This window comes from Limulus polyphemus, unplaced genomic scaffold, assembly GCF_000517525.1.
Source record: "Limulus polyphemus unplaced genomic scaffold, Limulus_polyphemus-2.1.2 Scaffold617, whole genome shotgun sequence".
NCBI classification, from domain to species: Eukaryota; Metazoa; Arthropoda; class Merostomata; order Xiphosura; family Limulidae; genus Limulus; species Limulus polyphemus.
The window spans coordinates 109,692-137,161 of NW_013666227.1; the positions used below are offsets into that span (position 1 = coordinate 109,692).

At 33.3% G+C, this 27,470-nt stretch overlaps 1 protein-coding gene across 1 annotated transcript in view; it reads right to left on the reverse strand.

The window, feature by feature from the left end:
* Positions 1-9,192: 9,192 nt before the first annotated feature.
* Positions 9,193-27,470, reverse strand: part of LOC106459490 (neuroligin-4, X-linked-like) — a 150,809-nt gene continuing 132,531 nt past the window's right edge. Inside the window, 3 exon segments of the mRNA XM_013919116.2 lie at positions 9,193-9,802; positions 13,677-13,939; positions 17,210-17,712. Coding sequence (XP_013774570.2) covers positions 9,766-9,802; positions 13,677-13,939; positions 17,210-17,712 — 803 coding nt within the window. The 3' untranslated portion in view covers positions 9,193-9,765.

Consider the following 27,470-nt stretch of genomic DNA (forward strand, 5'->3'; position numbering starts at 1 on the left):
TGGTAATGACGAGCTGCCTTCCCTGTAGTCTTTCACTGCTAAATTAGAGACGGCTAGCGCAGATAGCCCTCGTGTAGCTTAGCACGAAATTCAAGCCAAAATCAAACCGTCAGCTGTCCCAAATTTTGAAGTGATATACTAGAGGGAAGACAACTAGTCAACATCGCCCACTTTTAACTCTCAGGTTACTCTTTATGGAGAGTGGGATGGACCGTCACATTATAACACTCTCACAATTGAAAGCGTGGGCTTCTTCGGCAACTGGTTTCGATCCCTCAACCTCTAGGTTGCAAGTTGAATGCCCAAACATCAAGCCATACCAGATCTACAACAAATGAAAAAAAAAAACATCAGAGTCTGTAGTATAATTGAATAATATGGTACATGTTGTTTAGATAATACAATGAATGAGGAAAGTGGAAATTTGCCCCCCAGTGGCACAGCGGTATGTCTGCGGACTTATAACGCTAGAAACCGGGTTTCGATACTCGTGGTGGGCAGAGCACAGATAGCCCTTGTGTAGCTTTGTGCATAATTAAAAACAAACAAACAAAACAAACAAGTGGAAATTTGTGATTTTATTTCAGGAACAGGCTAGTTGTTGCTCGTAAATGCAGAGAACTAAAATATATGGAAATATTTCAGGAAGACGATAATTGCTGTACATGTAATACAATCATAGAGGTAAATAAGAATTTTTTTATCAGATTTCAGGGAGATGCTATATACTCATAACAAATGCTTGAAATAGCCAAATTACACACATAATAATAAAACCTTTAAGGAACAACTTATATATACTGCAGACAATGAACAATTCATAAACCTAAAAATTAAGGTAGAAACATAAGTTGAAAAACGGTATGAGTATAAACAATATGAAGGATGATAACTGGCTGTACAGCAACATGGAAATGTTCAACAGAAAACTCCAATAACAGGGAAAGTGAGCACCCCAAGCTGCCAAGTATGCCCTGCACTGATTATTACTGGTCAAGTTCTGAAGAAGTAAAGGCCACTCTTTTCGCAGAACTACTGCCAGCTTGGAAAGGGATAGACGTGGGTGATGTTGGTCTGTTACCCATCTCTCCAGGACATACAAAAGATGTTCAAGCTGTTTAGGTCTGGAGAAAATGCCAGCTTGGAAAGGGATAGAGGTGGGTGATATTGGTCTGTTACCCATCTCTCCAGAACATACAAAAGATGTTCAAGCTGTTTAGGTCTGGAGAAAATGCCAGCTACTCTAACATTTTGATTCCATTCGACTAAAGGTATTCGTTCACAATACTGGCTCTATATGGTCTGGTATTATCATCCATTAGGATGAAGGAATCGCCAATAGTACGAGGACATAGAGTTCAAGGATGTCGTCTCTATATCTCAGAGCATTTATAAAACCAGTGCTTTTTTCAGTTATGCTTTTTTTAGTTACAGTTATACTTATAGTTAAATATGTGTACCTTTAGTTTTTGTTACTTATAGTTATTAGTATAATTTTCAGTATAGCTATTATTACAGTAACTACACATCATTTTAGTTATTATTATACTTAACCAAGTGGTGATGACCATAGCAAATGGTATATGGGCGTAAGAAAAAACTTCTTTTTAAAGGTAAATCACTACTCTGTCTTTGGGACAATTTGCAGAAGTCTTCAGTAAACATACCGCTTGTCCCCCAGTGTACGTGGTTGTATGTCAGGTAACTAAATAATTTGTGTTATTTTTTCCCTTACCATTACGTTATCGTTTTACATGTTTTTACTTATAGTTTTACTTATTATCAACTGCTATGATTTATGCTTGTTAATAAGCATTTTCGTTATAGTTAATTGAAAAACACTGTATAGAACCACCCTTCAGGACAAAGAGATCTGTACGACCATTAATGGAGATGCCAGACCACATCAATATTCCACCACCTTCATAGGCTCTCCTTTCTTGAATGCAGCAAACCAAAAACCTGTCGTTACGTCAAGAATAACTCTTCAAACGCAACCTTGGTTCGTCGGTTAACAGAAAAATTATCCATCTGTCATTGTCCTATGAAAGATGTTCCTGACACCATCTCTCCAAAAGAGTTGTTTATGACACCATTTCCTCTTCTCTTCTTAATGGAAAACAAATTATAGGCCTTCGAAATTAAAATTCAAACGTGTGAAGTCGTTTCCTAAGAGTTTGTACAGATATTCAAACACCAGGGATCAAATACAGCTGTTTGGCAATAGCCGATGCTGTTACTTTCCTATCTCCCTTGGCCAATAGAAATATGTAGCGGTGCTGGATCGTGTTGTGATTCAAGAGTGATTTGCTCTATGTTTCACAGAAATAGTTGCCGAGACTAAACGCTCTTCACACAGGTGATAGGCGAGAATTCAAGTCACAACGCAACTCATCTCTGATTATGTTCTGCTCTTAGCCTTCCATTTGCTCTATGTTTCACAGAAATAGTTGCCGAGACTAAACGCTCTTCACACAGGTGATAGGCGAGAATTCAAGTCACAACGCAACTCATCTCTGATTATGTTCTGCTCTTAGCCTTCCATTTGCTCTCAACATTTTAAATATCCTCTAAATGTGATCCACTGCCTATGTCTATTGTAAAAACACAATTTAACTGGTTCAGTTACATGAAAATGCAGCTCAGGACGTTAAAAGGTCAAAATACACGAATTGGGGGTTTCCTACCTTTATACATTTATGGGATATTTTTATAAATATGGCATATTTTTATAAATGTTCTTTCTTCGGGTAATATGTAAATGTGGTTGAACCACAATTTTATTGTCCATTCATTATTATAATTATTTTCCTTTTTAGAAAATTAGAGTTATTCCTTAAGTTTTTTATGTGTGAACTTAGAAAGATGTTAACTGCTGTTCAGATAAATATTCGATTTCAAAAATCAAAATTTGTGGTTAAATTGAAGAAACCATAATGTTTTGTCGTATTCAAGAAGATATTAAATAATGTTTATTTCAAATAAAAAAGCCAATTAGAATTCCTTACAAGTTACAGATTTTACAGTAAGATAAACACTTCTTTTTTCTAAACAGGTACGACGTTCCTACTGTTAAACCCTATGTATTTGAGAATGATCGCACCAGCGATAGAAACCCCTTAACTGTAAAACTTTAACTAAGAATAGTTATAATCAGTGAGTAAACCCAAGCGAAACTATTCAAACCAAAATTAGTTGTTGTTTTTTATCTCAGGAAGATGTTAGTTAAAACAAACTTTAGTGAAAACCAAAATGGTTATATTCAGAAAGATTTATTTGTTTTTAATTTCGCGTGAAGCTATTCAAGGGCTGTCTGCGCTAACCGCGTCTGATTTAGCAGAGGGGAGGCAGCTAATCAACACCACCCATTGCCAATGTTTCAGCTATTTTTTTTTACCAACGAATTGTGGGATTGACTGAAATTTTATAACGTCCTCACGGCTGAAAGGGCGAGTATGTTTGCAGATTGCGAGCCGAGCGCCCTAACCTAGTATTCTTCAATTTGAAAACAAACGCTGATTCTTCTCATTGATTGCTTTAAATAAACATTAGCTAAGGTTTTCCTAACATACTGATTTCACTAGTGCTTATATTAAAACTAATGTATTCGTGATACTTGGTTGTATCATAATGATTGTGCTGAAGGAAAATCAGCTAATTCAGTGATTGTAATACATTAATACTAACATAATCCCGACTTTTTTCAGTAGCTCTTTTAAATTAATAGCAGCTAACATCTTCCTATATAGGCTTGGCATGGTCTATTGTTTTAAATTAAGAAAAACTGGCCCGGCATGGCCAGGTGGTTAGGGCACTCGACTCGCAATCTGAGGGTCGCGGGTTCGAATCCCCATCCCACCAAACATGCTCGCCCTTTCAGCCGTGGGGACGTTATAATGTGACGGTCAATCCCACTATTCGTTGGTAAAAGAGTAGCCCAAGAGTTGGCGGTGGGTGGTGATGACTAGCTGCCTTCCCTCTAGTCTTACACTGCTAAATTATGGACGGCTAGCACAGATAGCCCTCGTGTAATTTTGCGCGAAATTCAAAACAAACAATAAGCAAAACTAAGGCCTTCGAGAATACGATAAAAAAAAACCTGGAACAACTATGGACTTTATGAAAAATGAACATATATTCTGGTTTTTCAAAATTCTTGCATTACTGTGTTAAATGAACAGCAAGTAAAACCTTTACGGAACGTGAACACAAATACTAATTTTACTTACTGCTTGTGTTAAATGAAACACCAACTGTATAAAAAGTCAGAATATGAGAATGTGTGTATGATAGATTGTTAGGAACATTACATTTTTTAAACATTTAGCTCAGTTACTGGGGAAAACCAGACTTTGTTCTCATACTTAGAACTGTTTTTAATTTAACACAATCAATAAAAAAGCATTATTTGTGGTCGTATTTCAGGACGACGTTAGTTTATGATAAGTTAAAAAAAAACAGTCATTGTATTGAACCAGGATATGTGATCGAGTATTTTATATAACCATTAGTAGCTGTTTGTTTACATGGTTTACACCAAAGTAAGGGGGATGGGGAGCAGAATATGTGGCCTTATTAGTTAGTATCCATTTAACATAATCAATGAGAAAAATTAAACTATGTATTTCATATTTCAAGAAGATATTGGTTACTTTTCATTGCAATATGGTTGGGGAAATGAAAATTTGTAGTATTTTTCAGGAAGAAGTTGGTATCTAAAACAGTTAAGTCAACCAGTTGGTATCTAAAACAGTTAAATCAACCAGAATCTGTGGTCACATTTCAAAACATTCATTCAAAATACAACATATGTTACTATTTAAGGAGCACATTAGTTGTTGCCTTTAACATTTCCCCCTTCCTCCCCCGTAGCTGAGCAGTATGTCTGTAGGCTTATAACGTTAAAATTCGGGTTTCGATATCTGTGGTGGGCATAGTTGAAATAGCTCATTGTGTAGCTATGTGATTAACAAGAAAGAGAAAAAAAGCTTTTAATACATTACTGTGCGAACCCAAGATTTTTCGCCGAATTCTATGGAAAAATTAGCTGTTGCTGATTTAAAACAATTATCGAGGAAAGTTAGAATTTGTGTTCGTATTTGAGGAATACATTCCTTGTTGTTTATGTGACATCGTAACTGAGAATAACTGGAAATTAAGGTTGTATTCAGGAAAAAGTTGGCTCCTTTTTTTAATGCAATAACTGAGAAATCACTATGCTTTAATCAAGAATACGTCAAATCTTATCAATTTAACACAAACCCTGGAGAAAACCAAGACGTTTGTTCGCATTCAGGAATAGGTTACTTGCGTTTTTTTTTAAAAACGATCAGCGACGTTAATCAGGATGAGTGGTTGTACTCAGGAAGAAGTTATTTTGTGTTATTTATGACATTAGCTGCATTAATAGAACTGACAAGGAAAGCCACTAATTGGTTTTGTATTTAGAAAGAAGTTAATTGAGGTTCATTAAATAATCAGTTAGAAAAATCGGAATTTGTTAGCGATTCAGGATGTCCTTATATGCTGTTAATGTAACATAATCACTGGGATCAATAAGAACCCCTCGTCATATTTACAAGTAATTTAGTCTGAAATAATCACCGAGAAAAAGCAAAATGTGTTTTAGGCCGAACCTCATTAGACACTATTGGGATTACGTCCGAAAGTTTCTGTAGCAGAAAGGGAGCCAAACTGATAAAATCAGTGTACGCTAATCAGTATAAGTTATTGTTTTGTTATATTCCACACTCCTTGTTATTATCAGTATATTAAACTTGTTGTACTCATTACTAGGTCAGCATTTAGCTCTGGCCTTATGGCCAGGTAGTTAGGGCGCTCGACTATCAATCTGAGGGTCACGATTTCGAATCCCCGTCCCAACAAATATGGTCGCCCTTTCAGCCATGGGGGCGTTATAATTAGACGGCCAATCCCACAAGTCGTTGGTAAAAGAGCAGCCCAAGAGTTGGCGGTGGGGAGTGATGACTAGCTATCTTCCCCCTAGTCTTTCACTGCTAAATTAGAGACGACTAGCACAGATAATCCTCGTGAAATTCAAATTCTGTTTTTATCAGAAGTTACTGATAATTAGTTTAAAACAAACATTGGAGAAAATTAAGATGCGTGGGTATATCAAGTTCACTACGTGTCTTAGTTAAAGATTGTTGTAAAATCAGATGTATAAGAATCTCGCATCATTCAAGTTTTAAGAGTTTCGTAAGTTTATGTTATTTTAAATATTTTTCGCTTTTTATTTTTACCTTATAATTTTTAAAACGACTTTCAGGAACAGTTTTTCAGTTTTTTTACCTATAAAATTATTGATATACAGGTCTTAATAATAAACAAGTTGGTTAAAATAAAAACCTTAAATGCATAAAGCAAATCACTTGGGCTTGAATGTTTCTTTTAGTGGTCATCATTCCTGGTTATTTCCACTGTTAAAGGCGACATCTTTTGCTGAAATGTTGAATGAATCGTCTGAGGAAAGCGAAAGTATCTACTGAAATGCCTAGATTTTAATTGTCAGTCTGCGTTTTTAATATATTTTTTCAAATCTTCGATGTTTCAAAATTAAACAACATTTTCTGAGATCTGAAGAATTATATATGCAGTGCAACAATTTTAAACAATAAAGTTTCATGGAAGGTTAACAGCATTTTATAAGAAAGTTTTCATAATACACACATAAGAGTGAGATATTTGTTAATGCTTCTGTGCACAGTTCATTGGGACAAATCCAATTTCTTAGTAATCACTTTCTGGTTGGTAACGAACATTTTCTTGACGACCAGGTTGTGAACTTTCAAAATATTAGCGTGAAAAACGCTGTTTAAGCGCTTTACATGAACGTGATCTCCCCTTTAAGGAGATGTTCACGATGTTATATATAATCATCTTTGAAACTGCTATACCACGGACTTTGCACATCTTTTCTATATCGATACGCGAATATCCTACATCAGAATGCCTGTGCCACAACCCTCCAACCATGACTTTATGCTCGGCGGCATTGCACTGTCAACTGGTCAGGAATTCCCGTCAATTAAATATATATATGTGTGTGTGTGTGTGTGTATAAAAATGTCTACGTTTTAAGTATATAAGCGGCTCCGTAGGCACACTGGAAATTACAAAGAAACCACACAAGATTGCACAAAAAATACATTGCTTGTAAAAATAAATGGATGAAGTTTGATGTATAATCGTTCAAGATTGTGACAAGAGGTTATCGATGATGAGATGATCAAGACTTTTAAAATAGTACAGAAAATATAAGGAAAGCTTTTGTCGGGCTTTATTGGTGCCGCAGGTTTCTCATATGCAATGGACGTTCTGTAGAAAGTTTATCAAGATGTGCAGCCTAAGTTGACATTATCGTCCTTCTTAGAAACTTATTACAATGAAAATCGTGATGTTTGACAATAAAGCTAATCATAAGCGTCAAAATGAGCGACGTGTATAGAAAACTAGTTGTCATAAATTCAAGAGCTTTGAGCTTTTCTGTCATTTGATTAATATTTTATAATTTTGAAGCTTCATTAACTAACTATTTTTTCTTAGTTTTCTTTACCCGTTTTTCACGGTCTACGTATTTGTTTAATAATTAATTTTAGGTATATTTTATTAGTAAACTACTAAATTCAGGACTGATTCAAAAAATTTTTTTTTCTCAATAGCTTAAAAATTTGGCTTTACATTTTTTCTCCTATTACTCTTATGGTACTTAACCCCTATTTTAAGAGAATTTGGTTTATAGTTCAGAATTCTATCGTTGTGTGGCTAAATTTATTTTAGAAATAATTTGTTTTATCCCTGTAGGTTTAAATATTTCACTTGGGAATTTACTAATATTGTATACACGTTTCCAGACGTCTTTATACTAAAAAAACATTTAATGTTGCATTTGAGAAACTTTCCCGTGTGTTAAATCACCTATAAATGGTTGATTCTTAACTTAAACAAATTATTATGTCTGCATTTCAGGATTATATATTGTTTCGATTTTTGTATGTTGGATCGTCCGAATGAATTTGATTACTTACGTGGATAACTTTCAAATTTACATTTCTCTGAAAAATCTATTTAATGTTATTCTCATTCATCCATAACTCATCATATTCCAAAGAAGTACCGGAAACAGGAGCACTTATTTGCTACTCATCACTCATCATATTCCAAAGTAGTACTGGAAACAGGAGCACTTATTTGCTACTCATTACTCATCATATTCCAAAGTAGTACCAGAAATAGGAGCACTTATTTGCTACTCATTACTCATCATATTCCAAAGTAGTACTGGAAACAGGAGCACTTATTTGCTACTCATCACTCATCATATTCCAAAGTAGTACTGGAAACAGGAGCACTTATTTGCTACTCATTACTCATCATATTCCAAAGTAGTACTGGAAACAGGAGCACTTATTTGCTACTCATTACTCATCATATTCCAAAGTAGTACTGGAAACAGGAGCACTTATTTGCTACTCATTACTCATCATATTCCAAAGTAGTACTGGAAACAGTAGCACTTATTTGCTACTCATTACTCATCATATTCCAAAGTAGTACCGGAAACAGGAGCACTTATTTGCTACTCATTAACAGTGAAAACAATTGATATATTGTTACCCCAAACATTAATAGTAATCTTGATGAAACGTAGAACTTTGCTGGTACTCTACTAAAACTACACATGTAATGCTTGACTGTGTTAATTTTGATGTTGCAGGTTTCATGGTGGAATTATCTTGAATAAGCAAGCAGTGCGGTCACATTCGTAAAGCTGCTTCGGTCCATTTTTTTGTTAGTGGCGTCACATGAGTTGGTAGTGCCACTTTCCTAATTGCCATAGCTTTCATGGTGGAATTACCTTGAATAACCGAGCAGTACAGTCCATTCTTAGTGACGTCTCATAAGCTGATAGTGCCACTTTGCTAAATGTAAGGAGTGCTCAGTGTTACATTTTTCATTGCGGAATTATTTTAAATAACCACGCAGTGCAGTCACATTTGTTAAGCTACTTTAGTCCATTCTTAGTGATGTCTCATAAGCTGATAGTGCCACTTTCTTAAGTGTAAGGAGTGCTAATGTAGAGAAAGGATAAGCGACTAATGGTTGATATAGTAATATATATATTGCGTCTATGCAGAAAAGTCTTTTTTAAGAGTAAACTATGCAATAATGTACAATAAAGTTTCTGTTTTATTAAATTCAAGGAAGAAAAGGTCTGTGGACAAACACAAATATTCGAACACACGATTCTGAAAAGATCCTACACTTTATGATGGTTGTATTTAAATAAGAATAGATAACGGCGACTTTTTCGACTAACTGTAAACTACTAGGAAATTTTCTATGTTTTCAGTAAAGCTCTAATTAATTTAATATCCAAATTAAGATAATGATTGCTGGATTTGAGTCAACGGAAATTGTTTCTATTATACGACAGCTGCGTCTAACACTGACAATTTTTATACCTTATCTGAAAGTGAAATAGCTTATATGTATCACAGGCTTGATAACCGGTAGATATTTAGAACTGTTCAATGAAATATACAGCCATCAATGTATATAACACCGTTTAATATTAAAGCTCGTTAGGCGAAAACGTAAAAGCAAAACTCCACGAACTAGCATAACATTTCAGAAAATAGAGACTTAATACTCTACGTAGCTGACAAGATAACGAAGCGCCCTCTGTGTAGACTTTTACTTCAACTTTGATTTCTTACTAGGATTCTGTCTCTCTGGTCACTATTAAACTGTGGTCTCACCAGGCCGCTCCTGAAAATGACTAAGAAAAATAAAAATAACATTAAACTTCACATATACAGGATGAAGAAAACAAACAAACAATAGCAGGACTTCCATGAGAAAGCAAACAAACAATAGCATGACTTCCATGACTAAATAACACTTGTAATAGCTTAATCACAGTTTGTTATTACTTCTATTTGGTTTTGTCCACTCTATGCTCACTGCCCTTGTATAGCTATAATATTATTAGCTTATAATAATAATCTCTACTGCATATTCTTCTTTAAACAAACAAGCTAAAAAAGATAGCTATTATAAACAGATTGTTGTTTAAATGGAAACTACCCGATGAGATAATACTATATTTATAAATGTTCACACTGAAAACTGTAAACATCATATACAGAGGATGGAGTAAGTTATATTAAAACGGTTTTGATGATACAAGTCAGTAAATCACATGACAAACACAGCCGATTTAAAGTCATAATAGAACGACATGTATCAGAACTACATTTGACATTGTTTGGCGTTATGTAAGTTGTACGATGGCACCGAAAATTGATTGTTTTTTTGGAAAATATGAACTTGCTCTTTTCAATGCAAAATATTTTAACTCTCGAATTAAAAAGATGTGTTTAGATCGATGAGTTAGTATTTCCAAGAAGGAGACAACCCTGTGCTTAATGACATTGGAAAACAGAGATATCCAGAAAGAGATTTGCAACAAGGCGTACCCGAGACGTGGTAAAAATAAGCGTCTTATAAGAGCTGAAATTCCATGAACATAAAGGTCAGTGGCAAAAGCCGACCACATGGGCCAGACAACAGTATGCAACATAACCAAGAAGGATGTCCACCTGGAAGAGTTACACATGTGGCTTCTATGGAATATTCGTTTAACTGTCGCATACTCGAAGCAGCTAGAGAATGACACAGGTATTAATGTGAAGACATAGCAGTCAAGTCGCTGCATATAGCGCCTATAGATTTCTGTGCACTTGGATTGTTGAAACGGACGTTGGGAAACCATCATGCTCGTAGACTAGATGGCTTATGGAAAGCCGCCGAGAGGAGGAACATGTTTTAAACATGAAAGCCTTACAACGGAGCATTTTGCAATGAAAATAAAGCTACAGGAATATTATCAAGATGTATGGTTATCAGATAGAGCATGCCCAGACGTGGCGACATGGAAAGTAACGAGGTGGCGGCGCTCCTAAATCGTTTTAGCATAATGTACCCAACCTCTTTAATATTTGGTGAACACTATATTATTTAGCATTAAGAATACTCGATAAAAACTGAACTTTCTGAACATATAATAAAAACTTTGTAGCATAAAAATATTTTCAAATGTAAGTGCGTGATAACAGTTTGTAAAGTACACTTGGGCGACGTGTATCTACTAAATATTTCAGGAAATCGTTGTTCTAGAACATATTTTACAATTGGAAGTTGTACATAATTGTTTAACTTGCTACTTTAGAAGTTTACGTTCTTAAAATTTAGAGTATTTTTTTTGAAAGGTTTATGTAAAGTTGCATCTTTGGCAGTTTCTAAACTACTGTGTTGATATGATTCGTCGATATTTTCAGGATCTAAATCAGCTTTAAAACGTTTGTATCTTTGCACAAGTGTTACAATTAGTGTATTATATTTATAGGCAACAGAAAAAGTCATTGCACATGTTTGAAGGATTCAGATAGATACTTGGAAAATATCAGTTATAACAGAAACACTGTGATTAAGTAATGTGTATATACCGTTTATGGAAATTCGACTGTTGCTCACAATATGTTACATGTAAGTTTAAATAAACACATGCTCAATATATTTTCATGATGTCAGAAAACACGTAGGTTAAAAAAGTCTTAATACAAAAACCCTGTAACCTGAACGCTTTTGAAAGGTGGACTTTCCGAAAGCGCTCGGGTTATAGGGTTTTTATCGTTTTGTTCAATATATTTGTAATCAAAATCAGCATTTTTGCCTGAACCTAAACAAAATATATCATTAAACACATAGGTGCTTGTATGAACCTTCTTGTTGTGAACAAACTGGAAATATGAATTGAGAAACTAGAAGTTTCGGAGTTTAGAACGGAGCTGTCGTTCAGTGTGTGTAAATATGAAACTAGAGTCATGACAATATACTTACTGTATTTTTTCTTTTACTCGTATAATCAGATTATTTCAGAATAAAATGTTTATTTAACTGGTTAAATACATCCATATTAAACTTGGCTATAAAATTATTGTTATTCTTAATAAAGCAAAAAACTGTTTTTTTTTCTCTCTGTTTTCGTCTGTATTTGAATTGATTAGTCATGTCATAGCTTTGGTTCTTTCGGCATTAAGTCATGTCATAGCTTTGGTTCTTTCGGCATTAAGTCATGTCATAGCTTTGGTTCTTTCGGCATTAAGTCATGTCATAGCTTTGGTTCTTTCGGCATTAAGTCATGTCACAGCTTTGGTTCTTTCGGCATTAAGTCATGTCATAGCTTTGGTTCTTTCGGCATTAAGTCATGTCATAGCTTTGGTTCTTTCGGCATTAACTTTTATAGTTTTTAACCTGGATTTTTTATAAGAATTACTTCTCTAATTTTACATCTTTACAGTATGTTTGTTTGTTTGTTAAAATGCAAACAGAAAGCTACACAATGGGCTATCAGTGCTCTGCCCACCACGGGTATTGAAACCCGGTTTCTAGCGCTGCAAGTCCATATACATATCGCTGGGCCACTGGGGGGCGCTTACAGTATGAAGGTTCTTCATCCGTTTCTCGCTTTGATACCTGTTCGTTATTACTTATTTTAATATATTTATCAATAATGTAAAATAAACAATTAAATTATCATGCTACTATTGGAGAAAAAACATTGAATACCTAATAGTGTGAATAAGTAAAATTTATTAGGTACAGTATGTATTGCTATTCATTTTCGATATTACAAAATTTATGGAATACTATTGACTTCACTATAAGACTAGAATTGAATCCTACCACGTTTTTATTGTGTTAATTTAAGTCAACTAATATTTTTATTTATTCAAAATTTGACTTAAGTTTCAGTTTCATTTTTACTGTCGATAATACATCTCAGTCCTTGAAAAAATATTTTAATTTTAGAATTGCCACTATTATCCTAGGCTGAAGTAATTGCCACTATTATCCTAGGCTGAAGTAATTGCCACTATTATCCTAGGCTGAAGTAATTGCCACTATTATCCTAGGCTGAAGTAATTGCCACTATTATCCTAGGCTGAAGTAATTACCACTATTATCCTAGGCTGAAGTAATTTCATTGCAATACTGAGAAAGAGGAAAATAGAACAAGTGGCTTACTAACGTAAACCAGAACCACAGATAAACACCTAACCTCATTCAATGGTACCTCTGTAACAAAGCAATAGCTCAGATGACTTACTAATCTAAATCAGAACCACAGATAAACATTTAATCGCAACTTCATTCAGTGGTAACAGAGCGATAGCTCAAATGACTTAATAACCTAAAAGAGGATCATGTTTACAATTCTAAACTGACACCTACTTAGACTTCCATCTTCTGGTTAATGTGCAAAGAATAAAAACTCTCAAGAAATTTGGTAGTATTAACCAAAAGCATGTTCATACTTATAAACATATACTTATTAAAACCCTCATCTTTTGGCTAGTGTACTAGAACCGCATTTCTAATCATAAACAAACACCTAATTACACTTTTTATGTTCTATCTAGTGCTCAATAAAAAAAAACTTACTAACCTGAGCCGATGCTACACTTGTGCTTATGAACAATACCTTATTCACCTCATTATATTCTGGTCATTGCGTATGAAAAATTATTTTAAGTGACAGAATAATGAACCCAAACCATGCTTATAATCATGAACAGACACCTACTCACACCCTCATCTCCTGACTAGCTCGAACAGTGGCCGGTCCTCGAAAGTTGTGCGACAGAAGCGGCTGGCCCTCTGGTGGTGGCATTTTCTCTTGGTTGGTTGAATATGGAACCGTATTAAGAGGTATAGAAGAAGGAGGAAGTTGGAAACACAGGTCTTGAGGATGAGTGGACGGTATGGTGGAAGAGTGGGCTTTTGCATGCATTAACTCCATTTTCATTTGGTTAAGTTTTGGCAAAGGGTCATCATCTCCACATTCTGGTGGCTATTAGAAAGACCACACGCTTTAATCACATATACTTCTGCTTGATTCGTTAGTTTCACTTTTCTGTTAAGAGGCTGAAGTTGAACAATTATGGGTTGGGATGAAAGTAAATACAGATAATTATGAATGTTCTATTCTCATAAAGTTCCTATAGAAATAAAGCTGTTCACAAGAAACTATATATCTACATTATATTATTTAAACCATTTTTATTGTATTTTATAAGTAAACGTTTAAAAAACAATTTTCATTATCAGTTCTTTTTGGAAAGATATGAAACTGCCATTTTTAATGCAAAATATTTACATATTCAGATTATAAAGATGTGTTTAAATCAGAGAATTAGAATTTCCAAGAAGGAGACAGCCCTTGTACTTGGTAAAGGTCAGTGGCAAAAGCCGTTCACTTTGCACTTTGCACTTTTTAATATTCATGAGGCTTTGCTTCTGTGTGCGATAGAGTGTTTAATAGGGGAAACTTGAAACATCATTGTGTAGAATGTAACCCAACAACATAAAAATGGTGAGAAAAACAAACATCTTAAGTGTGGGATTATTGATGGGGCTAGGTAAATTTGGCAGGCTACAACAGTTACGGTAACTTTACTGACTTTTAAGCTTTCTCAAAAGAGTGTAAATATTTATACAAGTATTAAACACAGTAGAGCTACTTATGTCCTGGGTAGTATGACTCTACAGTGGTCAGTCAAAAGGCCACACACTTTAGTGTCATATGTGGCTTGGTCATTACTGCTAGACATACGCTAATATGCAACAGAAGCTACTTTTCACGTTTTCATAATAAAACAAATTAATTTTAAAATGTTATATTTTAATCAAAGGTGCTGAAGTTTTTTGGAAGGTGATGAATAATACACATATGCATTTTCTCTATATCTGTATATATATATATATATGTGTGTGTGTGTGTGTGTGTGTGTGTGTAGATACCCAAACAGTTTAAGTACTTCATATAATGAAAGTAAAAAAACAAACAAATGTTATTAGCTTATGTAAGCCATCTAGAACTTATTGGAAGTTCTAAATTAAATTTTGAAAAAAAAAGTTATTTTTTTTAAATACGATAAGTTTAAAAAAAAGATATAGTTTCATTTATTTGAAAATCATTTATCAAAAAGGAGTTAGAAATTACATATAACAGGCATATAAAGTTCTGAATATAATATGTCAAAGCCGGAAATTTTGGAGATTAACATTTTCTTTCAGCTGTGTGAAGATATTAAGTTAACAGTAGGGAAATAATAGTAAAAATATTTATAGAAAATCGTACAGATAGAACGGTTTTCGTGTTTGATTTATATATCTAAATATTGGGCCAAATTTACCAAACTTTATGTGGCTTTGAGCTTTAAGTTCGGTAGGCTAAATAACCCGAATGTCTTGAAGCAGATATAATTACTTATGGTGACATATATATCAATAGTGTTTGTAATTATGTGAGATGTTTCCACTTATATTTGAGATTTGACTCATAAAAAATTTGGATAAAATTTACCAAATTTGCACTATAAATTTTACACCTACTGTAGTGATTTTGCTGTTTGTAAACCTTATAGCTTTGAAAGCAGCATAGTTATCTTGTGAATAAATGGTTGTTTGTTGAGCGAAATATATTCGCTGACAAATTTCATTGAAATTGTTTCATTCGAGTATGTTTGGATTATGTTACTTATTATGAAGACTACTACAGTCACAATGATGTATAGTGAATTCTATACCAAAAAAATAGCAATTTTATTTTAATTCCATTCTTCCAGACAAGTGAGTGCTTTTTTGTTGTTTACAATAATTCTCAACGAGTTCTTGTTTTGTCTAATTTTCAATTATATTCTATCGATATCCAAATCTTTATGAAGCAGAATTAATATATTTCTGTATTTTGTTTTCTAAAATATAATTGGTATTTCCTGGTCGTAATTGAGGCATTTTATCGAACAAGTGTAAACATGTTTTGTAGAGATATCTATATTGTGGGTAGTATGAATCCACAGTGGTCAGTCAAAAGGTCACACTTCATTAACAGCAAGGGTTGACTGGGTATTATTTATCTTATTTTTGAAGTCCTTTAGAAGTCCAAGGTCCAAGGTATAGAAAAAATGAGTGATCCAGTTACTAGGAAGGTAAGAAGTGGCTTATTAGTAAAGAACACTTCTCTGTACATCTTTTGTACTTTTTTTTTCTTTTAGCGAGTTCTCTATTTTTCACTCTTTTACTTCCGTTAAAGTAGGGTCCACATATTGGGATTCTTTGTATATAAGATTAAGCTCTATCTGAAACTTCGCTAGAACTTAAAAATTAGGACTAAATATTTATAATAAAGACTGAAAAAACTCACTTATAACAGTATCATTCACTGTCTGACACCACCTGTAGGAATATAAGCTTTTCTAATGAAGGAAAGAGTGAAACTGAACGAAACTAGAAATAAATGTTCTTAAACTGGTTTTTAAATACAGACCGCTGAAGGTTAAAAATATACATTTTCTTCATAACTTGATATTTTAACACACAGAGGTCACATAATACCAGCTAAACATTTAGAACGTTTAATGATAATTAACATTTTCGCTCGGCTGACTAATAGTTTGTGTCTTTTACCTCAATAAACTGCAGATGATAAAAGGTTGCTCAGATGGTAGACGAATTGGCTTGATAATCTACATTAGCTTTGCGCATTAAATTAATTTACTAATTTCATTCTAAGTGTGAATTTTGTAAATAAAACATTAATTATTTCCGTTCTTTACTTCGTTTCTTGAGAAATCATTATTTTCCCATAAGACCCTGCAGATTACAAATGGCTGCTTAGATTCCGGACGATTTGGTTTGATAATCTAAATTAGCTCTTAGTATTAAAGTAATTTAAAACTTTCATTCTAAGTGTGAATTGTGTAAATAAAACATTAATTATTTCCGTTCTTTACTTCGTTTCTTGAGAAATCATTATTTTCCCATAAGACCCTGATTACAAATGGCTGCTTAGATTCCGGACGATTCGGTTTGATAATCTAAATTAGCTCTTAGTATTAAAGTAATTTAAAACTTTCATTCTAAGTGTAAATTGTGTCAATAAAACCATCTGACAGACGGTATCTCCTCAGTTCTGGGTGAAACTTATATCCGAACTTAGTCTCCCACTAAGAATGTAACTTGAATTTGCTTGTCACATATGTGCGTCTCTAGTTGTTTTTGACCCAGTTCTTTAACTGAATCACAAACAAACATACATATATTATTCATTCTGCTTTACCTCGTAAATTCTCTTGTCAAGTTTGAAATCTCTCTTCTTGTCTTTCTGATAATAAACTCCAGCAAAGATTAAAACATTCAGGATTAAAAGCGAACATCCCACAGCGATGGTCACGCTGAGTGTTGTGGAGTATATTCCTTCTTGGTATACAACGGTTTTAGTTTCTGTCTTATTTGTTGTTGTAGTAGCAATTACGTTCTTTTCCACTACACCTCGTGAAGTTACTTCCATGCTCGACTTCCCTTGTGAATCTGAAGTATTTTCGCTGCCTTCCGTGGGAACATTGTCTTCTCCCGTAGAGGAGGTGGTGGTGACATGCTCAGTGGAGGATGACAGATGACTACGGATGATTCCGTCATAAGATGAGGGGTTATTGTAGTCATGTAGCCTGTGGTGCTCAAAATGAACGTCTCCAGCACCAGCTCTGTTCAATGATGGGAGAAGATTTAACCAAAATGATAAATGGTGCGCATGGTAATGGTCTCTCACTCGGGGCTTCATTCCTGTGAAGGGCAAGTATAAATACATTAAAAACTCTGAAGTAAAATACAATCTGTCTAATTAAATTTTGATTTTATTCTTCGACTCACTTTTGGATGCAACAATTATGTTGTGCTATTTTAAATTTCATTAACGTACTTTTAACGCATCTTAACAAGAATAACTTCATGTGATTCCTTAAGTAAAGAAGATAACTAATGCACATGTTCAGGACTTGGATATTACGAAAATACACGAGAAAATAAATCAACTTTCTTACGATAGCACTTGACCCAATCTAATCTTCTCTTCTATTAAGCAACTAGCTCAAAGTTTGGTATGTTACAAATTGTGTTAAGTGTGACGAGAAGATTAGGAAATCTAAGTCGGGGAATCAATTAGTTTGCACTGTGGGGACACATAGATGGCTTGGTACTCCCTTAATTAATTATATGGCATTACGTTCTGACTACAAGTCATATACCAGCTCTCAGTGTGCGTTTTCAACTAATATTATGGTGGTATGCTGCTAAGATTGAATTTATTAGTATTCATTTTGTACGTTGCATATTCTTGGCTTAATTGTAAGATCTATTAATTTACTTACTTAACCCAAAGAACAAAGAAGTAAAAACAAGATAATATTGGGTTAATAGCCTTTTTTCCTAGTGAGATGTATGAAGGTTTTTTTGTAAAGTGATGTTATATTTCGTTTCAGAAAACAAGACCTGATTCATTGAAAATAAGTCCAACTGATGACGTTGGGCTAAATATTCTCACTAACTTAATCTAACTTAACTTTTACACTTCTACAGCTTAGGTACCCAGAAAGTCAACGATTCAATGATATCGTTAAAATAAAAACCTTACTAAATAATTGGAATACTGTCTCAACCTCCAACTGTTGATGTTGCTTAGCTCTTACGTGTCAGCTTTAGACTTTAAAACCTCTTCGAAAAGATTCTGTAGCAAGTGGAAACATTTCTAATTCGTTTTTCCATGAATTAGTTACACATACTTTGTAGTCAGCCTCCATATATATAGCAAATTACTTGAAATATGTACAATCCTTGGTAAAAGATTATCTGACTAAGTAACCATTTTATTTATTTCCAGTTGTTTTCACATCATACGTTATGTTAAAGATAAGAAACAATATGAAACAGACAATTCAAAATACAATTTTTGAGCGTTTTTTGTTAGCGTGTAGAAATTCGTATCGTTCTAAAATCCTTCAAATTGATTTTAAGAAATTTAGAATAAAATAGGTAATCTTCGTGAATGTGAAACTGCAAAATATAAGTTGGATAAAACAGTTTTAATTGCCTGTTAACGACATGGTAAAGTTTTAAACACTACAGTCTGTATTTATTTATGAAAACTGAATTTTGTTGTGACGTAGAACAAAAAGTGGTAATGAAGTAAAAGTGGCACAGACTCACGTCTAGACTTGCATTTGATAGGCTGAAAATTGATAAAACTCAAGTGTGTGTACAACCCTTAAAACTGACAGCAATTTTCTCATTATTGTAACAATAAAGTTTCCATCCTTCAACAAATGAAAGTACATATTGAAGCAAGTAAAATCACATGGTATCATATATAGTTATAACATTATTTTATTTTTCATATTTTCCTTTAGATATAATACACAAGAAAAATAACATCTTTTTATACTGAGTATTTATGTTCAGGTTCTTTACAATTAATCTCATTTAATTGTTTATAAAAATGAGTTTATCTGTCTGAGGTGGGAGAAGAGTGCTTGGGAAACATTTTTCTTGAATACTGATAAACCAACATCTTCTTGAATACTGATAAACTAACATCGTAGAATAGAATAGAATAAATTCATTCGTTCCAAAAACCGAACTAACTTTACAGAATATTATGAAGTCTCCGTGTCTTCTTTTCTTCTTAGAACATGCCTCAGTAAGTAGTAATTAAATCAGTGCTAGCTAATTGTGCTAGTGAGAGGTTTTCACTCATGTTTAAAAAAAGCAAGGAGTGGATGATCTCTGTCTAAAATATCTCAAAATAAGTTTATATTGGATTTAAGTTTATACTGAATTTTAGTCACGTTTGTATGAACGGTTCAATAAAACTACGTCCCTGTTGTGTAAATTCAAAACATAATTCATTCTTCTATTTTATGCAATACTTTATGAGTTTATTTTCCTGTGGTGACAGTATATACACACACATATATATACGATATGTAATTCATTATTGTTTTATAGTGTTGATTTAATCGCCTATTAACAATTAATGTAATCAATAGTTTGTAAGCTATAAGTGTAAGTGTAATTTTATTGAATCATTCTTTCATTTAAAAACGAAACTCAAAATTAGATCGAAAATTAGTATTTTAAAGTTATATGAGAGATTTGTAAGTTGGAATGGCATCATTCGAAACAGGGAAGTCACTATGTATTGTTAACTTGTTATCGCGATCACGAATATGTCAAAGTTTCGGCGACTTACAGCTCTAAACATTATTTTGAAGAAGGTTTGCTGAAGAGAGTTTAGGATAAAACTGAATAATATATGTTAAGTATAAACTGCTCTAGAGCTAATAATCTTTAAGGAAAGATAACCTCTAGAAGGAGCGAACTGAAATTTGTCTTCAACCTTAGTGACTATATGTTCTTTAGCTTTGAGTCATTTCTCTTAAGCCACACTAAATCATCAACAAACAGTCTGATATTTACCAAACAGATATTTACCGACCAACCAGATTTTAAGTAAGATAAAGCTTAATGTGATATATCTTATAACTTTCGATAAAATAATTGTTAGAAAATTTATTATAGCTTAGCACAACGTATTTTTATTAGGTCTTGATGCAATTACATTGCTTCTATCACACACTGTTGCAGCTATATCAAACAGTATTATTACATTAATTCGAAACTAGTCTTTCACAGATCGGCTATAAAGTACTTGAGAATATCAGTGTTAAGAATGCAAAATAAGCCAGAAAAATAATTAAAACTGATATTTAAAATGAGTAGAAAATGATTTAAGTGTTTCACGGAAATATATATCATTATAGTGACGTAATCATCGTCTCATTAGTACATGGTCTTTAATGATAAGACTGTACAGACAGCCTAATCCTAGGTTAGTTACACTAAAACTACAGAAAAGAATAAACTTTGGGAAAGCTAAATATAAGAATGAAAACAATGTTAGGGTAGGAGTAACGTTATAACATTTGTGTTACAGGAGCTCGTCGTGAGTCATGCGCTGATGAAGCATTGCGGCAATTTCGGTGATCTAAGGGATCTAGTTTAACGGGAACTTTATATCAAATTAGTACAGACCAACTTAATTAACATTTTATTACGTCCTGTCTAGGCTGTATACAATAATTGAGTTAGATGTGGCATGTATCTAAACTGTTTCTGGCGCCACTTCCTATATATGTAACGATACATGTATAGAGTAGTATTTGGACCCAATTTTCAGTTTAAATTTCATGTTTTATTGGCTTTTAGTATAGTACTGATAATCTATGTATTCATTTTTTACCGAAAGCATTTAAACAATTTATTATTAGGGTTGAAGATTCGTTAATTTTTACAGCAGAGAGTTAATCACTCGGTAACTTCAAACCTTTAATTAAATCCACTTTATACGATATAAAAAATATTTTGTAACTTAATTATTATTTTCTATATTTCAGAAACTGTTATATATAAGTGAGCTCAATAGATTTGGAATATTACAGACAATTTACAATTCTTAAAAATCTTTTCGACATTATCAACATAAAAAACCTACGAACATAATAAACATCGCACAGTATTTATTTCACGACAAGTTTGATGCAGTAATCAAAATTTAGATTAGATTTTATTTTGTTGGAAACCCTAACTGGCTGACTGATTGCTTAAATCGTGTTCTCAACTCATAATAGTAAAACATATTCTGTACACTTACGTTGGATATCAGCTGTATCGATGGAAACTATAACCAAACAGTGAAGTTACAATATACTGGTTAACTCGTATAGTGTAACTAAACTGTGAAGAACTCTTTGCACGTGACAAACAAGTAAAAGTCTACTAAGGATTCCGTCGGTTGCGGAGGTTTAAAATCCTCTCCCCACCGAAATATTTTTAATCCAGTAAGTAACAATAACCAAACAGTGAAGTTACAATATACTGGTTAACTCGTATAGTGTAACTAAACTGTGAAGAACTCTTTGCACGTGACAAACAAGTAAAAGTCTACTAAGGATTCCGTCGGTTGCGGAGGTTTAAAATCCTCTCCCCACCGAAATATTTTTAATCCAGTAAGTAAAATATGTCGGTGGCTGGAAACTCGATATAGTCTGTTTTGGGAACTTTAAAATCTTTATATCGTTCATTTTCAGGCTTAAATCTGTCCGGTGAGTAGGAAGTGAAATCCACTAAGGGCGTGGTAAGTCATCAAGGCTAAGCAGTAAACACATGTTCGCTATAATTTACGAAAGATCTGTAACATTAATTCATATAGTGGTGTTGGTAAATGACATGATTTTTCTTAATTGAATATCTTGTGGGAAAAAAAATGTATTCATTTTCTTAACTTTCTTATCACGAACAGAAATGGTTCGACACCCGTCTCGCTGACTTCAGACCTATCCTTTACAGAAGGTATGTAGATAACACCTTTGATAATCAACATCACTGCTAAAAATTCTCAGAATACTCGAACTCACAACATCCTGTCATTAAATCCACATGCGAAGTTGAAAATAATCCCCAATAACATCCTCATTAATGTAAATCAATATACAGAAAAAATACGTTTACTAGACTCCTTACACAGTTTACCAGCTTTATCCCGTTCATATACAAAATAAATCTTGTAACATGCTTATTAAACAGATCTTACAACTTGTGTTCCACGGACCTTAATTTACTCTCACAATCTTATTTCATACAGGATACTCTAAAACGTAATAACTTTCTACAACATTTACTAGAAATAATTACCAATACCTTTTAACTAAGAAACTCACAAATCTACCTATACTCCCAACTGTACCCAAACTCATGATATACTCTTGTCTTCCATACATTGGTAAACAAAGCTTAACTTTAAAAAGTCAAATTAAGCACATAATTAATTGTTATATCCCCCCAAGTTAAATTCAGATTAGTTTCTAAACCCATATCACGCATACAGTACTTCTTACGCACTAAAGACCTTTTCCAAAATTTTCTTTGTTCATGGCTTGTATATATTTACACACGTGGAGACTGTGCGGCCTCCTATATTGGCAAAACCAAACGCCATCTACCAGTTAGAGCCAATGAACAAATGGGAATTTCCAGGAAAACACAGAAAAAGTCAATTAACCCCTGTGTTTCCTCTATACGTCAACACAGTGAAGAAACAGGACACGAACTTAACTTATTAAATTTAAATATCTTTGCAAGGCCAAACACTAATCTGGAATTACTGATTAAAGAAACCCTCCACATGAAACAACATTCTTCAACCATGAATAACATGCAGTCTTTTTTAAATTGCTCATTATTTAATATATACAATATTTTTGTTGTTACTTGTCTACGTTCTAAGTGTTTTAGTTTTGATTAAATTATTGTTAATGTAGCAATGTAGTTAGTTACTTACTTAGGAATAATGTAATTCTTTACGTTTTTGCCTTAGATACTGAAGATGGAATTTGTAGAATTCCGAAACGCTTATCTGTGTTTCTTTCTGTTATAAGTAAACAATGTTGTTCATCTTAAGTATCATTATCCTTTTTATTATCTAACCTCGTTTTCCTTCGATCGCTAATATCTTCTTTTCGCTATCAATCACGAATTTTAAATTTTTGTGATCTAAAATATTCATAGATTGATCCAGGTTGTATTTATTCGGATTGCCGTTATTTTTATTCTGTTTTTTACGTACTATTTTTCCATGTGTTTTATGTTTTTTAGTTATTATTAGCAGTAATATAACGATTTTCTGACAATTATACCAGATCTGCCTTGTATGGATCCTATTCAATAGAAAATAAGTAGTATCTAAACGAAGTGTTGAAAAGTGAAATTCACTTCTAACAAAACTGGCTCTTGTATCCATATTACGGTTTGTTTTAAAGCAAAAACACATTAGGCTATTTGCTCTGTCTACCTCGTGGAGCTGAATCTCGGATTTTAACGTTGTAAGCCCGTAAACTTAGCGTTTACCCACCGAGGGATCCCTGTTATGGAAATCAAGGGCTTTTTTCTTTACAAATGTTTTTATATAAGTCTCCATTGGCTTATAATAAATAAAATAAAGTTAGAATTATTTAAAACAGGCAAATATACTATATGTATTTCTTAATATCAAATTCCGATCAGAGCAAACTATCTATTTAGAACAAAAATACCCCCCCCCCCCAGTAGTCAGATAGTTAAATATAATGTTCTTCTGTTATTCTCTATAAAGATTAGTTTGTATTGGTAACGATATTTTCGGCCATAGCCGTAGTGGTTAATATTTGTTTCCTGAATGTAAAATGTTCTTTTAGCACTTACCACGTGGAAAGAAGGAAGAAATACTTCAGAAGGCAAGCTGGTTATCTTTAGTTGTATTGTGTTTCTGAATTTACTGTAGTTTGTAACGAATTTTTATTATACATTTATTTTAATATCAACGTTTGTTTAGATAAAGTTTATATTTTAAAACATGCTGAGCTTATAGTGTTAAATATGTATTGCGACACCCCCGCTTAATCTCCAAAGTTGTAGAAGATTCTCGAGAGTAAGAATCGACAATATGTGTGTACGTAAACGCTTGTAAACCTCCACATGCCTATAAATATAACCAATGTGACGCGCCAAAAAGAGAGTATCTATTATTAGTTTGCTATAGTCAGTGTGCTACAAACTTTGGAAACTATAATTGTGATTGTTATAACGCTTATCAATCGGAAAACTCCAGATATTTGACAAGGAGCATCTACAACGTTCGAGCATTACAACTCATTTAACTTCGGTGAATTCTCATTGGACGTTAATATTTTTACGAAAACATTACATAACGTCACAGTGGAAAACCCAGTGTGTGTTGCTGATAAATAACGAAGGACAAGGCCAGCTAGCTTCCCGTTATCAACTCGCTCATCGTGAACCCTCGATAAGATATCAAGGAAGTTCCAGACTAGATAGAAGACTTTATATTATTTGTAAGTTTGTGAAACATTTGTTTATTGTTTGTTTGTTATGGATTTCGCGAAAAGCTACACGAGGGCTATCTGCGCTAGCCATCCCTAATTTAACAGTGTAAGACTAGAATGAAGGCAGCTAGTCATCCCCACCCACGGCCAACTCTTGGGCTACTCTTTTACCAATGAATATTGGGATTGAGCGTCACATTATAACGCCCCCATGACTGAAAGGGCGAGCATGTTTGGTGTGCCGAGGATTCGAACCCGCGGCCCGCATATTACGAGTCGAGCGCCCTAACCAGTTGGCCATGCCGGGCCAACTTTTGTTTATAAATCAATGTTTGTAATAATTATTTGTAATAATTGTTATTGTAAATTGTATTGGTGTGTGTATATTAAAACGTATTTGTGTTTAAAAAAATGTGTATCAATCTTGTTGGCAAATATCATAAACTGACTATATATCGGCATACATTTAAATACTAAATCCAAAGTACAATTTAACGACTAAATTTAGATTATCAGTTAACTCAATTTCAGACCATCTGAAATTCTAATACGTAACAAGTGCAGAACTTTAGTTATGTTAGAACTTCTAACAGTTAAGGTTTTACACAACTTTAGACAGAGATTGTTGAACGCATTGTTGTATATATATATGATGAAACAGTAGAAAAAATGTCATGATCGTGAGTATACTAGATAAAAGATGAATAAAAGATTAGAATTGTTCATGAGATGAATATTGACGGAAAAAGTTTGGTTTACTTAGTAGATATATTAAGAAAAATATGTATGAAAAATAAATATTTGATAGTAAAAAACAAACAAACAAATACACGAACTAAAGTAATTTACAGGTTTAGGAAAATGTTCCTATAAAAATGTATAGGGAAACTTAAGTAGGTATGCGTACTTTTTGAAAGCTGTTGTATTCTCGTTCGCAGTGTGTCTTCTTTCATATTTTATAGTGTAGTAGCTGGGTTGGATTTTTAAGTGGTTATATCCAACACACTGTATATCCCATTTCTATTGACTGAGCTTGATGGCTATAAGTGAACGTTGCTTTAAAACAGTTATTTTCCAGTTTTCGTATATTATAATTAGCATTCCAGTTGAAGATGATAGCAAATAACAAAATAAAACATCTTTAAAAATTAATATTTTTACTGTTTTCATAAAGGATCTTAATCAATCCTACCACGATTGTAACGAGAAAACAATAAACCGTTATATTTAAGACGATGTTAGAGATTACGTAGCATCAACTGATCATTTTATATTAAGAAACAAAACTTTTATTGGAAGTTAAATATACTAGTTCCACGATGAAAATATTTTGTAATGTATTATTTAACATATGATGATCTCATGTCAAGTTTGAAGATGACACTTTGTGATTTCCTTCTTGCAATAGTTCTTTAAGAGACGTGCAGAAATATATATTTTACCGTGTAAGACACTTCATAATTATTATAAAACTTTCCATTACAGTGAGATAAGTCAGCTAAAAGCGAACAGTTAGAACTTATAGTGCGATAAGTCAACTGAAAGGGAACAGATAGAACTTATAGTGCGATAAGTCAACTGAAAGCGAACAGATAGAACTTATAGTGCGATAAGTCAACTGAAAGCGAACAGATAGAACTTACAACATGCCATATTATAGTATTTATAGATGTCAGGTAACCATTTCTGCTTAAAAGGATCTCGATTACAATACTTCGGATACTTCAACTGGAATAAAAAGCAAGTGTATTGGAAGTTGAAGGAATAAAATGACAAAGATCTGTTCCGAATAGTACAAGATGCACTCTCATTTCTGCGAGCGACTTCTGTCTGGAAGAAACCTATATACATGTGTTTACTTCTATTTTAAAAATAATTCAGAAACGGTTTCAGAACATATAAGAAAGTTAAACTGAATAATGGTTACCAGAATAAAAAGGAAATGGACAATAATGCATGTCCGTGAAGCAGCGCGTTTCTTTGCAATGTGGAAACATTTCAACCAATAGATCGTATTTTATTCAGATTTTTCATCACTAGATGTTTAGAGACCTGACTCGTCTTTTGAAGCTAATATGAACTTTATGTTTTAAAATACGCTGTTCACGAGGCCTTCCTGGTATCACATTGTCTTGAGACATCATTAATTATTACTCTCCAAATTATAAAAAGCTGATCTATAATGTCTTTTAGATCTACTTCAAGTACTGAATACATTATATTAAACACCACTAGCTTCAGCGGAATGCATTTTATACTTTTATGAGAATTATATAGTGTACTTTGTTCTAATCCGGACAAAAACTGTCAGTCTTCGAGTGGCTATGTTTATCAGACTTCTGTATTTATTTTAATGTCGTGATCAATTTCAATGCAGAAAAAGTTTGCATCTTGTGTACAAAATTAATCATAGTATGACTCTACAACAACATGGCAGTTAGCTAATTTGTTTATTTCTTCTGATTTAGAAAAACACGTTATTTAATTATATAAATAATTTATTTCTATCCAAGAGTTTGTTTGTTTTGAATTTCGCGCAAAGCTACACGAGAGCTATCTGCGCTAGCCGTCCCTAAGTTAGCAGTGTAAGATTAGATAGAGGGAAGGCAG